This window comes from Lathyrus oleraceus, chromosome 6, assembly GCF_024323335.1.
Source record: "Lathyrus oleraceus cultivar Zhongwan6 chromosome 6, CAAS_Psat_ZW6_1.0, whole genome shotgun sequence".
In the NCBI taxonomy this organism is placed as follows: Eukaryota; Viridiplantae; Streptophyta; class Magnoliopsida; order Fabales; family Fabaceae; genus Lathyrus; species Lathyrus oleraceus.
The window spans coordinates 329654644-329674086 of record NC_066584.1 but is presented as its reverse complement, the minus strand read 5'-3'; the positions used below and the strand labels follow the sequence as shown (position 1 = coordinate 329674086).

The following is a 19443-nucleotide window of genomic DNA, read 5'->3' as shown; positions in this document are numbered from 1 at the left end:
GTACCAAAAGTATTTGCCTCTAGGGCTTACACCAACAATAGAGACTTCAACTTCAAGTATTTTTGTTATTGAAATTAAGTTATCTACTTCTGCATCATGGGTATTAGATACTGGATGCGGTTCTCATATTTGTACCAATGTGCAGGGGCTAAAAAGGAGTAGAGATTTGGCAAAAGGTGAAGTTGACCTACGAGTTGACAATGGAGCAAAGGTTGTTACTTTAGCCGTAGGAACTTATGTATTGACTTTACCTAGTGGTTTAATAATTCAGTTAGAGAATTGTTATTATGTACCTGCAATTAGCAGGAATATTATTTTCGTTTCTTGTTTGGACAAGTTTGGTTTTTCATTTATAATAAAGAACAATTGTTGCTCAATTTATTTGAATTATATATTCTATGCTACTGCACAAATGAACAATGGACTATATGTCCTTGATCTTGAAATGCCTATTTATAACATTAATACTAAAAGGATGAACCCTAATGAGTTAAATCCAACTTACCTTTGGCATTGTCGATTAGGCCACATAAATGAGAAACACATTTCCAAACTCCATAAAGATGGACTCTTGGACTCTTTTGATTATGAATCATATGAGACATGCAAGTCTTGTTTAATTGGAAAGATGACAAAGTCTCCATTCATAGGAAAAGGTGAAAGAGCTAATGATCTTTTGGCCCTCATACATACTGATGTATGTGGACCACTGAACATACCAGCCAGAGGAGGTTTTCAGTACTTCATCACATTTACTGATGATTTCAGTAGATATGGTTATGTGTATTTAATGAAACACAAATCAGAGTCCTTTGAAAAGTTCAAGGAATTCAAGAATGAAGTACAAAACCAACTAGGTAAGAATATTAAAACTCTTCGATCAGATCGAGGTGGTGAGTATTTAAGCCTAGAGTTTGATGAACATCTGAAAGAGTGTGGGATCCTATCCCAACTTACTCTTCCTAGAACACCCTAATGGAATGGTGTATCTGAGAGAAGAAATCGAACCCTGTTAGACATGGTCCGATCCATGATGAGTCATGCCGATCTTCCAAACTCCTTTTGGGGACATGCACTATTGACAACAGCTTACACACTTAACCGTGTTTCATCCAAAAAGGTTGAGAAGACACCATATGAGATATGGAGTGGTAAGAAACCACATATGTCTTACATGAAGATTTGGGGTTGCGAAGTTTATGTGAAACGACAAATTTTAACTAAGCTTGAGCCCAAATCTGACAAATGCTTATTTGTGGGGTATCCTAAAGAAACAATAGGGTAATATTTCTACAATCCTTATGAGGGCAAAGTGTTTGTCGCTCGAACTGGAGTTTTCCTAGAAAAGGATTTTATTTCCAAAGGAATCAGTGGGAGGAAAGTGTAGCTTGAAGAAATTCAAGAATCACAAAGCATTGATACACCCATGGAGGAATTAGAGCAGGAAACACAAGTAGTTGTGAAAGAGCAACCTGCTCGAGTAGAACAAGACCAGCGTAGGTCAAGCAGGATACATCACCTACCTGATAGATATGGATATCTCATAACTGATCAAGGTGATGTATTACTCATGGATCAAGATGAGCATGTGACCTCTCAAGAGGCCATAACTGGTCCCGAGTCTGGGAAGTGGCTAGAAGCCATGAAATCTGAAATGGATTCCATGTACACAAACCAAGTTTGGACCTTGGTAGAGCCTCCTGTAGGAGTTAACCCTATAGGATGCAAGTGGATCTTCAAAAAGAAGACTGACATGGATGGTAAGGTACATACCTATAAGGCAAGACTGGTTGCAAAAGGATATAAATAATTTCATGGGATTGACTATGATGAAACCTTTTCACCAGTTGCAATGCTTAAATCTGTTCGGATTTTACTTGCTATCGTTGCATATCATGATTATGAAATATGGCAGATGGATGTCAAAACTGCTTTCCTTAATGGGAATCTTCTTGAGGATGTGTACATGACACAACCTGAAGGATTTGACATACCAGAAGAAGCCCAAGAGATATGAAAGTTACAAAGATCAATCTATGGATTGAAGCAAGCTTCCAGAAGATGGAATCTTCGTTTTGATGAAACAGTAAAACAATATGGATTCATCAAGAACGAAGATGAGCCTTGTGTCTACAAGAAGGTTAGTGGGAGCATGGTCGTTTTCCTGGTATTATATATAGATGGCATATTACTCATTGGAAACGATGTCCCTACCATGCAACAAGTAAAGTCTTGGTTGGGAAATGATTTTCTATGGAGGACCTAGGTGAAGCAACCTATATATTAGGAATCAGAATCTATAGAGATAGATCACAAAAACTGCTTGGCCTAAGTCAGTGTACGTACATAGACAAAGTGCTGAGACGCTTTAATATGCATGATTCTAAGAAAGGATTCATACCTATGCAACATGGCCTGTGTCTATCAAAAACACAATCCCCTTTAACTAAGGAATAAAGGGATCACATGAATAAGATTCCATATGCATCTGCAATATGATCTATCATGTATGCCATGTTATGTACTCGATCAGATATCTCGTATGCTTTAAGTGCAACGAGTAGGTATCAATCTGATCCTAGTGATGCTCATTGGATAGTTGTCAAGAATATCCTTAAGTATTTGAGAAGGACTAAGGACTCATTCTTGATATATGGAGGTCGGGAAGAGCTGGCTGTAATTGGATACACCGATGCTAGCTTCCAGACAAATAAGGATGACTTTAGATCGCAATCTGGTTATGTGTTTTGCTTAAACGGTGGCGCTGTGAGCTGGAAAAGTTTAAAGCAAGATACAGTTGCTGAGTCGACAACCGAGGCCGAGTATATTGTTGCCTCAAGTGCAGCAAAGGAAACTATTTGAATCAAAAAGTTCATTAGTGAAGTTGGCATAGTTCCTAGCATTGTGGATCCCATTGGTCTCTATTGTGATAACAATGGTGCTATCGCACAAGCTAAGGAACCTAGATCTCACCAACGATCTAAACACATACTTAGGCGTTATCACCTCATTCGAGAGATAATAGATAGAGAGGATGTGAAAATATGCAGAGTACCTACACTTGACAATATTGCTGACCCACTGACAAAACCTCTTGTGCAACAGAAGCATGATGACCATACTCGATCTATGGGCATTAGGGGTATGCTTGATTGGCTCTAGTGCTAGTGGGAGATTGTTGGTGTAAGCCCTAGAGGCCAATACTTTTGGTACTTGTATCGAATTATTTATTAATAATAAAAGGCTTTTTCTTTATTATGTTTGTCTAATAAAGTCCCTAGAATAAATAGTCCGTTTAATGTATCAAGTGGGACTTAATCATGAGATCACATTAAACATAAGGACACTATTCTTAAAGTATCCGTAGTCGAGCTTTATTGTGAAGTGGGATAACGTTAAAGCATTAAGACTATTATGTATATAGATTGATGATCACATCTCATGGATCATGGATAAAGAGTTATCAAGTCTTAAACATATGTATGAATATTAAGAGTAATATTTATACTGGATTGACCCGCTATGAGAATACTATATAGAATGTTATGCAAAGTGTCATAAGTTATTCTCATGGAGACAATGATGTATACCATCCTTCGACCTGAAACCACTATGGACCCTAGATGTAAAGTCGAGTGCCTTATTGCTGATCAAACATTGTTCGTAACTGGATGACCATAAAGACAATTGATGGGTACTCCACGAAGCATGCTAAGGGACATGAGTGACCTAGATGGAATTTGTCCATCCTGCGTAACAGGATAAATGTCTATGGACCCAATATTGAACTGGACAAGGATGCCACGGTCTATGCCTTGTGTTCAATATAGATATAAGGGCAAAAGGGTAATTGTACACATAAGTATTATCACAAAAGGATTTGTCAGATCACATGACATTTTTGTGTCTTGCGTAGCAGTGATGTGTTGCTAGATACCGCTCACTGTTTATTATGTTAAATACGTGATTTAATATAATTGTCAATGCCGTGAAAACCTACACGGTCACACACAAAAGGACGGATTGATGAGAGATAGAGTAACTAAGGAATACCGTAATGTACGGTGCACTTAAGTGAATTGTAGAACATCGTAAGGTACGTTGTACTTAAGTAGAATACGAAATACGGTAAGGTACCACACACTTAAGTGATTTTGGCATATTATAAAATATGGGCCACATTCACTTGAGTGAGCTTTTTAGCTTGCAGCCCACACAAGTGGTTCTATAAATAGAACCCTTGTATAGAAGCATTTGTGCAGTTGCAATTTCATTTCTCTCTCTCTCTCTCTCTCTCTCTCTCTCTCACTCAAAGCCTTCATTCGTAGCAGCTAGCACTGAGATTGAAGGAATCTGTTCGCGTGGACTGAGTAGAGGCGTTGTCATCGTTCAACGTTCGTGATCGTTCCGTAGATTTGCATCAAAGGTTACCATCTCCACAAGAGGTAACGATTCTATCACTGATCATTCCCATTTGTAAGGATCACTAAAGGAGAAATTTTAAATTCCGCTGTGTTTTGGATCGCTATTCTCCTTCATTAAAATCATCTCAAATACAGGTAAAGCACATGTCTTTTGTTGATGGTCGTTGAAATAATCTTTTTTTCCTCTATATCATGAATATCATATAGAAATTTTAATCAAACCTTGAAAGGATTGGTCAAAAGTTTGAACTCCAAATTCGTTGAATGGTGATTGAAATTGTCTTTTTTTTATTGGTTGTAGGTATGGTGCATCCACGGATCACAATGAAGGCATGCCGATGAGACAATACATAGTGAAACTAGATAGAGGTCGGTGCGACTGCGGAAAGTTCCAAGTCTTTTGTATGCCTTGCTCCCATGTCATTGCGGCATGTTCAATGGTTCGAAGGGATCCATCCTACTCATTATATAACATTTACAAAGTCATAAGCCTATCTAATATTTACCAAATTAGTTTTTCAGTTGTTGTAAAAGAGGATTACTGGCTTGAATATCAATGGGATATTCTCTAGCACAATGAAGTTATGCGAAGAAAGAAAAATGGTCGACCAAATATCACCTGTATTCGAACTGAAATGGATACGACAAACAAAATGGTTCGATTATGCAGTTCATGTCGTTATCCATGTCACAATCATACTAACTGTCCTAGTGTTGGAACGAGCACAACAAGATAATTTTACATGTACCTCTTTTGCTTTATATTAAAAATAACACAAACAAATACAACACAGTCAACACACAAGCAACACATAAACAACAACACAAACAACTACAACAATTAAAATACCATTACTATAACTAAGTGATTACAATCATCAAAATAATTTTGGATATATTATGCATCATCCTGTTAACATCTCTGTCAGTCTTAATATCCACTCATTCACACACTTCTCCATTTTGGTTGAACGTGGACTCAAGCCATTGAATTCTTCTAATCCTTTCACCACCTGTAATTTCTCTATCTAACCAATGGTTCAACGTCCGATTAAGACGTTCAAACGAATTTATATTCCAAAGTCAAATATTTATTGAAGATACGACTGTTGAAAAGATTAAATCAACATTTCTCTTGTGAATGTATTCAGACATGATTAAAGAAAACAAAATTGAAGATGATTAAAGAAATTGAAGGAAAATGGAAGAGAGTAAGAAGTTGTGTGAAATAATATGGAGATGCGAGAGTGGTTTTATAGAAGAAACAAACTATGCATGCGCCAAAGCACGCACACAAACATGCGCCAATGCAGGTGGCGCATACATAAATGCATGCGCCAATGTATGTGACACCTATATGCATTGCTTTTGCATGCATGCGCCAAGGCTAATGGCACATATGCGTCAGTTCAACTCACGCCTCAATTAAAAAAGTGATTATTTTACTATTTTTTTTAAAAAATATGTTATTTAGAGATTTAAATTGAAATTAGTGGATATTTAAAAAAAAATTCAAATAAGCCACATGTATTTAACCTAAATAAAAAATAAAATCAAGTTCTTACTTCTCGAATCAATTTTGGTTTACCTCCGTCCAAAACCTGAACCATAGCATATCAATTTTAACAATCAAAACCCTAAAACAACACAACTCCGCAGTTCAGTCCAATCGCGCTGCCGCGATACGAGTTGGATTTGACTGATTTAAACGCCGGCGGAGCTGGTCATCCGCAGCCAGAAACTGAGAACTTCCAGGTATCCTTCTTGTTTTCCTTCTTTCTTTTTTACCTTTCCGATTTTAATTCCCCTCTTCTGGTGCGGTCCTGTAGTGCAAGCCGGAATGCGATTTCACTGCGATTTGCACGCCAAAGCAGAGGAATTGACAACTTAGGGATTTTGTTTCTTACAGTTCAATGATATGCTTTTGTTTTGTTTGTAGGTTTTGTGATGGATGTGGAGTGGTCTGAATCACGGTACGATGATAGGAATGACAAAGACGATTCCCCTGTGAGGGAGCATTATGATGATGATGGGGTAGACAAGTCTAGCAGGCATAGGAGCAAGGATAGGAAGAAGAGTGATAAGGAACACCGGAGTAAAGACAGGGATCAGCCCAAGAGGGCTTCTGAAGATTTAGAGAAGGATAGAGGTGCTGGAAGGGAACGTAATAGGGATGAGCGGGAAAAGGACAGGGGTAAAGATGGTAAAGTAAGGGAGAAAGATTATGATAGAGAGAAATATAGGGAAAAGGAGCGTGAGAGGGATAGAGATAAGAAGGACCGGGGTAAGGATAGAGACCGGGAGAAAGAAAGAGAGTTGGAGAAAGATAGTGATCGAATGCGCGAGAAGGAGAGAGGAAAAGAGAAAACTAGGGATAGGGACAGGGATAAGGCAAAGGAAAAGGAGCGAGAGAAACATAGAGATAGAGAAAGTTATAGAGATGTGGATCGGGATAAGGGAAAAGATAAAATTAGAGAGGATAGGGAGACTGATCGAGATAAAGATAGGTCAAGGGATAGAGGAAGTAGAAAGGCTCATGAGGAAGATTATGAATCGGGTAATCTTGATGATAAAGTGGACTACCATGAAAAGAGAGACGAGGAGGTTGGTAGGCATGCAAAGGCTTCAAAACTCAATCAAGATGATAAAGATGGTGAAACATCAACACATTTGTCACAAAAAGAACTTGAAGAACGTATCTTGAAGTGAGTCTTATTTTTATTTGTTACTTCACTGCATATCACTTTTACTTTTGTTCTTTGATGAAGTATTAAATTGTAGATTCTGCAATGTGAGCTTGAATACACGACTCATTACTTTATGCTTCAGGTCATAAACTCATAATTGTATATTAATTGGCCAATAATGAATGCTTAGAATTTTAATGGCTCTTCTGTAGAGTTTGGACTAGGCTAGTTTATGTAATTTTAGGGTTAGTCTATAGAGGTCGCATTGTTGTGTAGGAGCCCCTAGGTGGTACGTGAAACTCCATTGCGTTACATTACAGAAGTAGTGCCACCGATAGCTTCAGATATAGTGAAACTTTTGTAAAATTGTCAGTGGTTTGGACTTTTTGGTTATTTCACCCTAAACTAGCCATTTTACCTCATCTTATAGTCGGTCCCTCTAATTTTTGTCATTTCACCCCAAAATTCTGAATGACAACACAATAGGACTTTGGTGTCATCTCATCTCGTCTCCTCCTAAAAGGCTTCATCTCCCCTTCTTTCTTACCTTGTGTGGCTTACTGTCAGTCTTTTCTTCGAATTTCTAGCCTCCCTCCATAACCAATCACTTTGCAGCAAAACAGAGTTAGAAACCACCCTGTCTCTATAGAGATACAGAAAATATAGGCAAAAGAGTAGGGGGAGGATGCAGCACAAACGAGGTCTAGTAGTGAAGTGAAGGGAGGGGACTTGGTGACGAATAAGAGCTTGGAAATAGTGATTCCATTTAAGGAATCACTTGTATATATTTTAATTGCTTAAATTAGTTCAAAACTTATTTACTTTATTGAGTTTGAATATTAGTAATAATAATTTTGATTATTAGTTAGGAGTATGTCTTTTAACTTTTTGCAATCTTCTATATGTTAGCTTTTATATTTGCACGTCTTTAACTTTTTGTATTCTTCTATATTTTAGCTTTTATATCTGTTCGGTATAAATTTCTTGTTTTGTTTTCCTAAATATTGACACAGTAGTCGTATCAATATCCGCTATACCACCAAGCATTTTTGGGGCCGGTAGTTATCCATCATTGATCACATAGAGCAACAAACATAACATGAAACATATTAAACTAATATTAGTAAATAGTAAGATCGCAAATTAAATAAAGCACAAACTGTAATAACATTATAAACCAAATAATATTAGTAATAAGCAACTTCAAAATATCAGTCATCCCACTTTCCACTATTGTGCTAGTGTGTTTGGGGTTGGCTGTTTTCCGGGAGATGACACTGTCCAACACACACTTATTTTATTTGCTTGTAAGCCACCCAGAACAGAATCTATGGCCACTTGGTCACAACATTTAGTATTTTATTCCTTACTGCATATCTTGTAGTATTTGAATTATATGTACTGTATTAGCATGTTGTGAATTTGGTACATTGTAGGTTGCCAAAGGATTTATGATTTATTGCGTGTTTAGATTTTCTTGGGTGGATTATTGAGAAAAAATAATTGGATTGATGGCTCACTGAGGGCTCACTGAGTATATTTGTGGGTGAATAGAGTTTAAAAGCCATTGCATACTTCTAAGGTTCAAGTTAATAATGGTTGGGTGGATGCTGTGAATGGCTTCTGCAAGAGTAGGGTTTTGCTTTGATGGGTTTTAGGGCCAATTCAAGGAACAGATAATTTAGCTAGGTTTTTGATGGGATGACTTTTTTTTATCAAGGTTGCTGAAAAAATGGAATCTGGTTGATTGTTAAACCAAAAAAAAAGATAGAAGATGAGTAGATGGAAGTGAAACCTTGATTTTATGCTTAGCCAGGGTCTCTTAGGCATCACATTCACACATATGTTTGAATTGCACCATATAATCAAGTAATCATTTTGATACCATAACTAATCAATCTCATTATTATTTGCTAAAATTAGGCTTGAAAACTGTTTATATGAACCTATTCTAATTTCTAACTCATTGTTCCCGGAAGAGAAGCACTTACTCTTTCCAAGTAAACCATGTATTTTTTTTATAATTTTCATGTATTTTTTATAATTTTCATTGATAACTTACTATTTCTTGCTTCTGAGAGAAGCACTTAAATTGGCCTCTTTTCTAATTTTTTGAGAAGCATGTTTTCTTTAAAGATAAAAAACACATATGTTAACTATATTGTTCTTTTCTCTTTAAAGAAGTGCAAGCTACATGGCCTCCAAAGATAATACACCCATCACCAGCTTAATCTCTTCAATTTTAGACTGTTTTTATGCTGGAGTTTATATTATCAACTTGTTTGTTTATTTTGATCACCAATATTCTGAAATATTGCATTTTTACTGTTATAAAATCCCTTCTGTTGTGACAATATCCTCTTAATCTATTGTTTTGGATAGGATGAAAGAAACAAGAACAAATAAACAATCTGAAGCAGCTTCTGAGATCTCATCATGGGTTAATAAAAGCCGCAAGCTTGAAAAGAAAAGAGTATCACAGCTCTCAAAGCATTTTGAGGAGCAGGTTTTTTACTCATCTATCACCTTTAATATGTTGTGATGTTGTTTGTGTAAGATTTATATATATATATATATATATATATATATATATATATATATATATTTGCATTTTAGGTATGTAACCAAGTTTTTGTAATTTAAAATTTTTTATAGGACAACATCGCAGTAGAGGGAAGTGACGATGAGGATACCGCCCATCACACTGGTACATCCTTTTCCCTGTTGCTTTATCCTGTAAAGTTCTGTAGTATGTAATTTCTCAAGTCTCAATGTTCGTGCCTTCTACTATGTATACAATTATTAAGCGTTAGTTCACTGAAGTGGGACAACTGTCCTAACAAACTAAAGCTTATACATGCAAACAGAGAAGAAGACAGCTGTCCTAATTAATAATAAACTGAGCTAAACAACAGAAACAGAAGGAATTGGCAATGTAGAACTGAGAACTGTTCATACTTCCATGTACTCTAATTTTGAATAGCTATTTATTGATAGCAGAGACTAGAGAGTGACGATCTGTAACAGGTTTCGAACTACCCACACTGTAACAGCTTAACCATAACTAAATTAGTTAAGCTGTCAGTTTTAACATTTATATCTCTGATTAGTTGTTCCATCCATGGGAGGTACAAGATCACCAATTGAGGAGAGAGAAACATCAATAGCCTTGATGCCAAGGAATCCAGAAACAACAACTTTTCAGTGTTGTGTAATGGTCGGACAGCTTCTCCCTTAGCTTTCACAGTGAACACAACCAATATCACGATCTTGTTGCTCCACAATTGATAAGCATCGCCCACCTGCAAAGTTCACATATTGCTCCATCAAGAATCACTGTGGAATGTGAGGGTATAAGAGGTAATGATGGAGGCAATTTTCTTCAATTTCTGGCTCAGAGGGTTGATGCTAAAGAAGAATGTTGTCTTCATCTAGTTTTTCGGTAATGGGGTGTTTGGAACCCAAGAATTGAATTCCAAAGAAGTAACGTTTTTATTAAGAAATAAGAAAAGAATAGGAGAGAATCTCTCCTCCAAGGGGTTTCCCTTCACAATAGAGATGCTGCTCTGTTCACTAATTTTACAATATTCAAAATTTACAGTCTCTATCTCCATAATTCTCCTATTCATACAGATACTTCTCTAACTAAACAAATAGCTAACTAACTAATTCTTCTAATGTACATCCTAACATGGAGTGGGAGAAAATAACTGGTGCTGATACTGGAACAGTTGCTGACGACAAAGACAAATTACTGCACATGAAAGTGAGGGAGGGGGTAAATGTATGATTTTGCAGAAAAATTGAGGGAAATGTACACACTTAAATAATTAGAAAGCTGAATGAGGGGAGGGAGATGTTACTCTTCACAAGTGACTCCTGATATTTATAGTGAGTGAGTCACAGACAGGATCAGTTACAAAATGGTAAAGCAGTAGTTAACTGTAACAGCAACAGGAAACTAACAAATTCTAACCACTCCTCACATAATATTAAACTATTAGATGAGTGGGTATAGAGGAGCCGTATAAGTGTAAAACTTGAGTTATAATAGCCAGCTATCCCTATAGGGAGGAGCTGTAGTAGTTATGTAGTTGGCCACTTGGGGATACTGTTTGAGATTTGAAACTATGATTTAAAATTGGACGATCATTTAGAATGTGGAGCTTCTGGTTCATGGTTTAATGGCTCAAGCGTGGTGAATCACGGTTGAACAGATGATATGTAAATGTACATTAAGTAGTAATTTCATATAAATGTAAAAAATTCAGATAACTTTTTATTATTTTTGGATAAAATTAAATTGAATTTTAAATCCACATAGATTGATTGCATTATGTATCCTGAAGTATTGAAACCAATAGCAAACGGATTGCTAGTAAAAATCCACATATATAGAAGTTTGTGACTATAGGTGTTTTATTGGTTTTACTGGCTCTGGACCTGTTTGACTTGTTCATTATCACCGGTTCTGCAACCAGTTTTTTTGGTTTAACATACTGTACACACCATATTCTGGCTCAGCAGGTCAAATGGTCTATCTGGTTTTCAAAACTCTGATTTTAATGCACGATCTACTATTTTGTCAATGCATATGGAACCAACATTAGAGCTCAAAGCACTAAATTTCTACAACTGCCCATTGCCTAGTGACATTTTAGTTATGTGATATGTCTTTAGAGGTTAAGAATCTGCTCCATTGTTAATATGATTGGTAATATATACTTGTATGCTGAATATCATACAGATCACCTGGCGGGGGTGAAAGTTCTTCATGGCCTTGACAAAGTAGCAGAAGGTGGTACTGTAGTTCTGACAATCAGAGATCAGCCCATACTTGCTGATGGTGATCTTAATGAAGGTACAACTTCTCGGTGTTCTTCTTATATTGTTCTTGTTTGAATTCTGAGTTGTTGTGCATCATTGTGTAAAATAATTTGTTTTCTCACACTCCAGACGTTGATATGCTCGAGAATGTGGAAATTGGGGAACAAAAACGCCGAGATGATGCTTATAAAGCTGCAAAAAAGAAAACTGGCATATACGATGATAAGTAAGATGATCATTACTATCGTCCGTTGTGATTGAAACAATGTAAATAGAAACTGAAATGTTGTAGAATCAAATCTTTAATCTGATGAAGCATGGCTATCAATTTCAGGTTCAATGATGATCCCTCCTCAGAAAAGAAAATACTTCCAAAATATGATGATCCAGTCGCCGAAGAGGTTTGATGCTCATTGTTTCTTCTTACATTCCAAAGCATAAACTGTTGAGCAAGGTAGTTATTGTGAATGCTTATACTCATCTGAGTTTTTTATTCAGGGTTTAACTTTGGATGAAAGAGGAAGGTTCTCAGGTGAAGCTGAAAAGAAACTTGAAGAGGTCAGTTACTATTTTAATATATATATATATATATATATATATATATATATATATATATATATATATATATATATACATATATATATATATATATATATACATATATATATATATACATATATATATATGTATTTGTTTTTTTATGGAATACTTTTCAAGAAAGTAAAGATGGAGCTTCAAAAATTCTCTGCTTATGAAACTTCCATGGTTGTGAGCTTTCCATGATTGACAATAGAGCAGTATAATATCATTTGGTCCATTTAATAGATCTCAAAGCCTTTTGTTGTTATTGTTGCATAACTTGCATAGGCTTTCTGCTATCAGAATATTGTTTATGACGTTGCTGTTGTATGCGCCTTCTGTGGTCAGAATATTACTGTCTATGACTACCTATAAGAGATATGTTGAAGCTAGCTAAGTCTAGGCTTTGTATCTAGTTCTAACTGACACCTGTCAGATGTTTCACCTGCTACAGCAGGTTAAACTGGTTGTTATAAATACAACCAGTTAGCAACTGTTGTAACTAACTTTCCAATTCAATAGTTACAACCGAAAATGGAAAAAGCAACTGCATTTTCTATTACTACCTATCTCTAATTGTTTTCATACTACTTCCTTTCCTCTTGTAATTGTTCCTTAGAAATTGATTGAATCAGCTACATGTATATGTCATACAGTATGTGTTTTAGTCTTTTATTATTTGGCTAAGAGGGGTATCTTCTTTTCCTACTAACAGCTCCGAAGAAGGTTAACTGGTGTTTCCACTAATAACTTTGAAGACCTTACTTCATCTGGAAAGGTATCATCAGACTACTATTCTCATGAAGAAATGCTTCAATTTAAGAAGCCCAAGAAGAAAAAGTCCTTACGGAAGAAAGATAAGCTGGACATTAATGCCCTTGAAGCTGAAGCTATCTCTTCAGGATTGGGTGTTGGCGACCTTGGTTCTCGGAAAGATGCAAAGAGGCAAGCCATCAAAGATGAACAAGAAAGATTGGCAGCTGAAATGAGAAATAATGCTTATCAGTCTGCTTATGCTAAAGCAGATGAAGCCTCCAAATTACTTCGTCCAGAACAATCTCTGTACAAAAAAACAGAGGAAGATGAAACCCCAGCTTTTGCAGATGATGACGAGGATCTTCGGAAATCTTTAGAGAAGGCAAGGCGACTAGCTTTTAAGAAACAGGAGGAGAAAGGAGCATCTGGCCCTCAAGCTATTGCTTTACTAGCCGCCTCAAATCCTAGTAATGAGACTGTTGATGATCCAAATTCTACAGCTGGAGAGTCAAGAGAAAATAAGGTGGTCTTTACAGAGATGGAAGAATTTGTCTGGGGTCTTCACATTGATGAAGGTAAGTTTTTATGTGATTATGTTTTTTTTTTTCACAATATAAAGAAGTTCATACTGTCTTGATGTTGATGTTATGAAGTCTGATTGTTCTGATTAAATGTAAGAGAGAATCATCTTTTTTTAACAACACTTCTTTGTAAGCTAGCAGGTAAAATGTATTTTTATAACAAGTTAGGATTGGCTTATACTATGTAGTTATTTTTTTGTTGAAATCGGTTGTTTCTTTTTGCAATATTCTGTTTAATCTGTACTTCTTTCTGTGCTATTTTTGTTGGACATTGTAGATGTTTCTGACATAGAAACATTGTTTTGTCAGCTTGTTAGAACTGTTGGTGTAGAGAGTATATAAAGGGGAAGCTGATAAATAGGTATAACTTGTGTGTGTTGCTTTTCTATTTTTCAGAAGCACGTAAGCCAGAAGGTGAAGATGTTTTCATGCATGATGTCGAAGAGGCAAATGTTCCTGTTGAGGAAAAGAAAGATGAAGCTGGTGGGTGGACTGAGGTTAACGAAACTGAAAAAGATGAGCAACCCAACTCAGAAGACAAGGAGGTGATAGTTCCTGATGAAAGTATACATGAAGTTGCTGTAGGGAAAGGACTGTCAGGTGCATTGAAACTGCTTAAAGATCGAGGAACACTTAAAGAAAGCATTGAATGGGGTGGCAGAAACATGGATAAGAAGAAAAGCAAATTGGTTGGGATTGTAGAGGATGAAGGAAAGGAAGTACAGAATAAAAAAGAGATTCACATTGAGAGGACAGATGAGTTTGGGAGAATTGTAAGTCCTCCATATTCATTTTCATCATTTTTTGGGGTCATATGTAGCTTTTACTGTAGCACTAGGTTCATATTATATTATTTTTGATTGCTGCATTGGCATTTTTGCATTATGGTAGTTAGCGAGGATGTTTACTATAGGACTTAATAAAGCTTACAGGCTTATGGAGCATCTAAACTCAACTGAATGGGGGTAATTACCTGAGTCAGTCTGTTTCTTTTTTTTTTGTTGAAAATTTACTTAGCAGGCATGCGTGGGAAAAAGGGAGGGAGGGAGAAAGTAAGAGGGTCTGAGATGAAGCAAAACTCACGAAAAAGGAAACAGTGTTATTAGTCTATGGAGAAGAAATTATAGGTTGTTTAATCACTTCCTCTTTGCCGCAGCGCAACAGATCAAGTTGTTGTTATGTGGCTCGGTGGTTGTGGTCCACTTTCCTCATTAATCTTGTTTTTATGCGAAGTAACTTGAGTGTGAAGATATTCATTATTTTTGTATAAGCTTTATAGATCATACCTTGTTTACTTCTAATAGCAAAAAAAAATGATATCTGTTGTGGTTTGGAATGTAGGGGTACTACACCTTTAGAATTAGTCTAAAGATTTGCTTTGCATACTTTTTTATATAATGTGTTCATGCAATTGGGTGCTTAATGATTATAATATTTCATTAGTGTCTGTTGTGGTTTGGGATATAGGAGTACTACACCTTTAGTCTAAAGATTTGGTTTGCATGCTTTCGTATATAATATGTGTTCATGGATTTGGGTGCTTAATGATTATAATATTTCGTTGTACACTGTATCTTGAAATTGGTACTCCCCTCAAATGTATTTTTAATCAATGTTGAGATATCTTTCATTTCCACTTTGCAGTTTTCACATTAGAGTTGAATGTTACTTATCCTTGATTCCCTTGTTCTTTTGTTGCTTCCAGTTGACTCCTAAGGAAGCGTTTCGAATAATTTCTCATAAGTTCCATGGCAAAGAACCTGGCAAAATGAAGCAGGAAAAGCGTATGAAGCAATTTAAAGAAGAATTGAAATTGAAGCAAATGAAGAGTTCGGATACACCATCGTTGTCTGTGGAGAGAATGAGGGAAGCTCAAGCTCGTATGAAGACACCCTATCTTGTTCTCAGCGGTCATGTTAAACCAGGGTATGTTTTTAACTTCACAAACTTTTTACTCTTGAAGCTTTGATAGAAATAAAATAAATGCTTACATTTGATGTGAATGAGATACTAAGGTTAATTATTGATTTTGTGATTTTGTGATAAAAGTTGGTGCTATAATTAATGGGGGACATTCTTTTTACATCAAAGTCTATTTCCTATCCTCCATGTCAACATTTTGGACTATTGGATCTTTATTTTCAATACGTATTATGTATGAGTTATGACACCATATAATGATCCATATCTTGATCTATTGTCTAAAGTAAGAAGCAACTATAGACTAGATATAATTTGATGATTTAATTGTGCCGAGTAATTCCTTGTTTTACCTTTGTTGATGATGAGATTACTAGTCCATATCTTCTCATATCTTATTTCCCCTCTACTTATACTTTGCACTTCTTCCCATATTGTAGGGGTTGGTTTATGTAAAATGTAGTTTGAGAAATTGTTTATGTTAGGAGTCCCACATAGGACAATATATGGCCTGATCATGTGCTTATAAGTGGGAGCAATCCTCATCCTACAAGCCGGTTTTGTAGGGTCAAGTTAGGTCCGACCCACATATTCTAAGATGGCATCAGAGCCCGGTTTGAGATCCGTTTCCGCTATCGGGTCACCCACCATTTAGTTTCACGCTCCAGACGTTCAATCCTGGGCGTGAGAGGGGTGTTAAGAGCCCCACATCAGGCAATATATGGCCGGATCAAGTGCTAATATGTGGGGGCAATCCTCACCCTACAAGCCGGTTTTGTAGGGCAGAGTTAGACCCAACCCACACATTCTAATAGTTTATTTATTTTTTGGTTAAGGAAAATGGTTTCTTTATTAATCAGTTTGCATATCCAAACATTAATGCCTATAAGTGGTATGTTGTGTTCAAATCTGAATACTACAGCAAGGAGAACAGCCACCACCACCAAGCCTTTTTCCACTAGGTCGGGTCAACTACATGGACCATACAATGTCATAATGCTTTATCATGTATTGTGTTTAAAGATAGATCATTTACCTTTCAACTTTGAATTTCTGTCATAATTTCTTTTCTATGTCTCTTTTTACCTCCTCACGGGTGCTTCTACGAATCTTCTATACTCATAGACAAATTAACTACAATGGGATGGGACAATACTTTTCTCCGATAGGAGCCGTCCAAACGTTCTTTCTTGTCTCATGTAGTCACTTATCCATTTCAACAATGAGCATACTTTTATGATGGCTTTTAACTGGCCCATATTCTTTCCAATTGAGTTTGGTGATTAATATTTGTTGATTAGGATCAACCACCAAAGTTGTATATCAAGTAAGAATCTACAGCGAGAATGCTATTACAGAACGCCAGACTTAAAGCAAAGATGCTGTCCAAGATTTATGTAATTCCTACAGAGCATGAATTGTCTAAACTCTAAACTACCAAATATACATCCTTCCTGCCCACTTACTTCTACTTTCATCATACATTAGGCATGTCCTAATTGTGACACTGACACAATTGTCTTGTGCATAACTAAAAATACATAACCACCCACATAGGTGAATAAATTCCCTACCCGCATTGCTACCTAACTGAACAATAACATGACTTTTCTGCATAACTGTCACCTTTAAGTTGTGCAGTATATTTTTCCTTTGAACATTAAACATGTATGATACCTTCTATCACGGACGACCCTAAAAGCATTTGTCCATTTCCATCCACACTACTTGAATCCTATAGTTTCCATCTGCTGTTATACCCCACCCTTTATTTTGAAAAGCATAGTGAAACATGCCTTTCATTTTTGTGTTTGCGGATGGATATTATGTTGGCAAGATTTAAAACTTTTGTATGCCATATTATTGAATATACTGTATTTGCACTTTTATGGAAGTTTAAAATTAATAATAATATAAAGAAAACCTATTAAGCTTATCCTCTATCATTTCCTTGTTTTTAGTTTATATATGCTGATGTATGTGTTCTTTTATTGGCAGACAAACTAGTGACCCAAAAAGTGGTTTTGCTACAGTTGAGAAGGATCTTCCTGGTGGTTTGACACCTATGCTCGGCGACCGGAAGGTAATTTGTATAGGCTTTGAGAAAAAAGGGTGCTTTACAATGTCTTTTATTTTCAAAAGTTACTTCAACTATGGAGAAAAATACTAAAACTATTTTTTTTGGCGGGTTTAAGCCTTTGTTTGAGAAACTTAATTAACATGAATTATCATAAAACTAAAACATAATTAAAGAAAATCTAAAAGCACAAGCAAACAGACCCTTGATATTTCTTCAAGACTAAGTGTTATTTAAAAACTGACGGTTTGTAATCACTATATCATCTGAACTGGATTGGAGAGCACTCTTTCATGGAATGTTTTAGGATTCCTTGGAATTTGATGTCTGAAATGTTTATCTCCACATTTTATTCAAGTTAAGGAAATCAATCCCTAGAAATTTGTTGTTCTTGTGATTTTATTCTGTGGCAATTAGTGCTCAATGTTTATACTCAGTCACCCTTCTAAATATAAAACAATGCAAGTTGTCTTTCTATTATGTATTGATTAAAAGAACGATTATACTTTTAAAAGACAAAGGAAGTGGAGATTTGTAATTTTATCCAGATTGATTTGCGGGATCTCAAATTTCACCTGTGTAACAGGTTCAGTTGCATCAGCAGTTGTGGTTAAACCTGTCATGTCTGTTGGATAAGTTTATAGGCCACCAATATGACAGCCTTGCATTATCTGGTTTAGGATTATTAAAGGCTGAATTGAGAGCTTTGTTAGACTTCACAGGCCCGAGAACTAGACTTTATATTATGGTTGCATTTGTTTCCACTTTCCACTATTTTCAATTTTAAATACAAGAAGAAAATTAGGTAAGGTTAAATGCCCTTCCTTTTTTTAGAAAAAAATAATTAACATGCCCATTTTTGGTCTAGTGTTCATCATATTACTCAACATTGACATTATTTAGGATGAATTTCGTTTCATTTTAACACACTGCAAAGAAGAATTTTTCTCAGAGATGTTGATTAAAATATTTACCTCTCTTTTATGCTATTTAATATATGCATACTTTGCTTTATGAGTTTGACTTTGAGTTTTTTTTGCATATTCTCCCCGTTAAGAACATGTTTTTATCGTTTCAGGTTGAGCACTTTCTGGGAATCAAGAGGAAAGCTGAACAATCAAGCTCAGATACCCCAAAAAAGACGAAATCTTGATTCCTCTTTGTAACGAAAAACATTTCAAGCTAAAATCCTTACAAGGTTGCAAATTGATTTGAAAATTTAATGACACGAGGTTGAGGAATCCATAGAACTCACATTATTTTGTATTCTGTACATTGAAGAAATGAGGGCGAATAATCCATAAAACTGAGATGAAAGAGTAAACAAAAAGAGTTGTATGAGAATTTTGAAAATATGTGGGAATGGAAGAATCAAATGTTAAAACTCTTTATAGTAGTTTTTATGATTTGGGGGATTATTGACCAGGTCTGAGTAGAATTCAACGTTTTAACTAAATTATTTCATTAGTCCCAGACCCAATAAGAACACACACCCTTTATCATTTTAACCGTTTCCATCTTTTAGCGTCTTCACTCGGATTTCAGGACAATCTTTTTGTAAGCGTTTTTTATCGGGAGTAGAATTGGGAAAA

At 35.9% G+C, this 19443-nt stretch overlaps 1 protein-coding gene across 1 annotated transcript; it reads left to right on the top strand.

Moving 5' to 3' along the window:
* The first annotated feature begins 5967 nt into the window (after positions 1–5967).
* On the top strand, positions 5968–19240 carry LOC127096866 (SART-1 family protein DOT2). The gene is made up of 13 exons (XM_051035402.1): positions 5968–6179; positions 6364–7129; positions 9494–9617; positions 9767–9818; positions 11859–11972; positions 12068–12164; positions 12273–12339; positions 12437–12496; positions 13233–13848; positions 14251–14627; positions 15560–15780; positions 17773–17857; positions 18930–19240. Exons 2-13 carry the CDS (start codon positions 6372–6374, stop codon positions 19002–19004), a joined length of 2646 nt encoding a protein of 881 aa, XP_050891359.1. The 5' UTR covers positions 5968–6179; positions 6364–6371; the 3' UTR covers positions 19005–19240.
* The last annotated feature ends 203 nt before the right edge of the window (positions 19241–19443 follow it).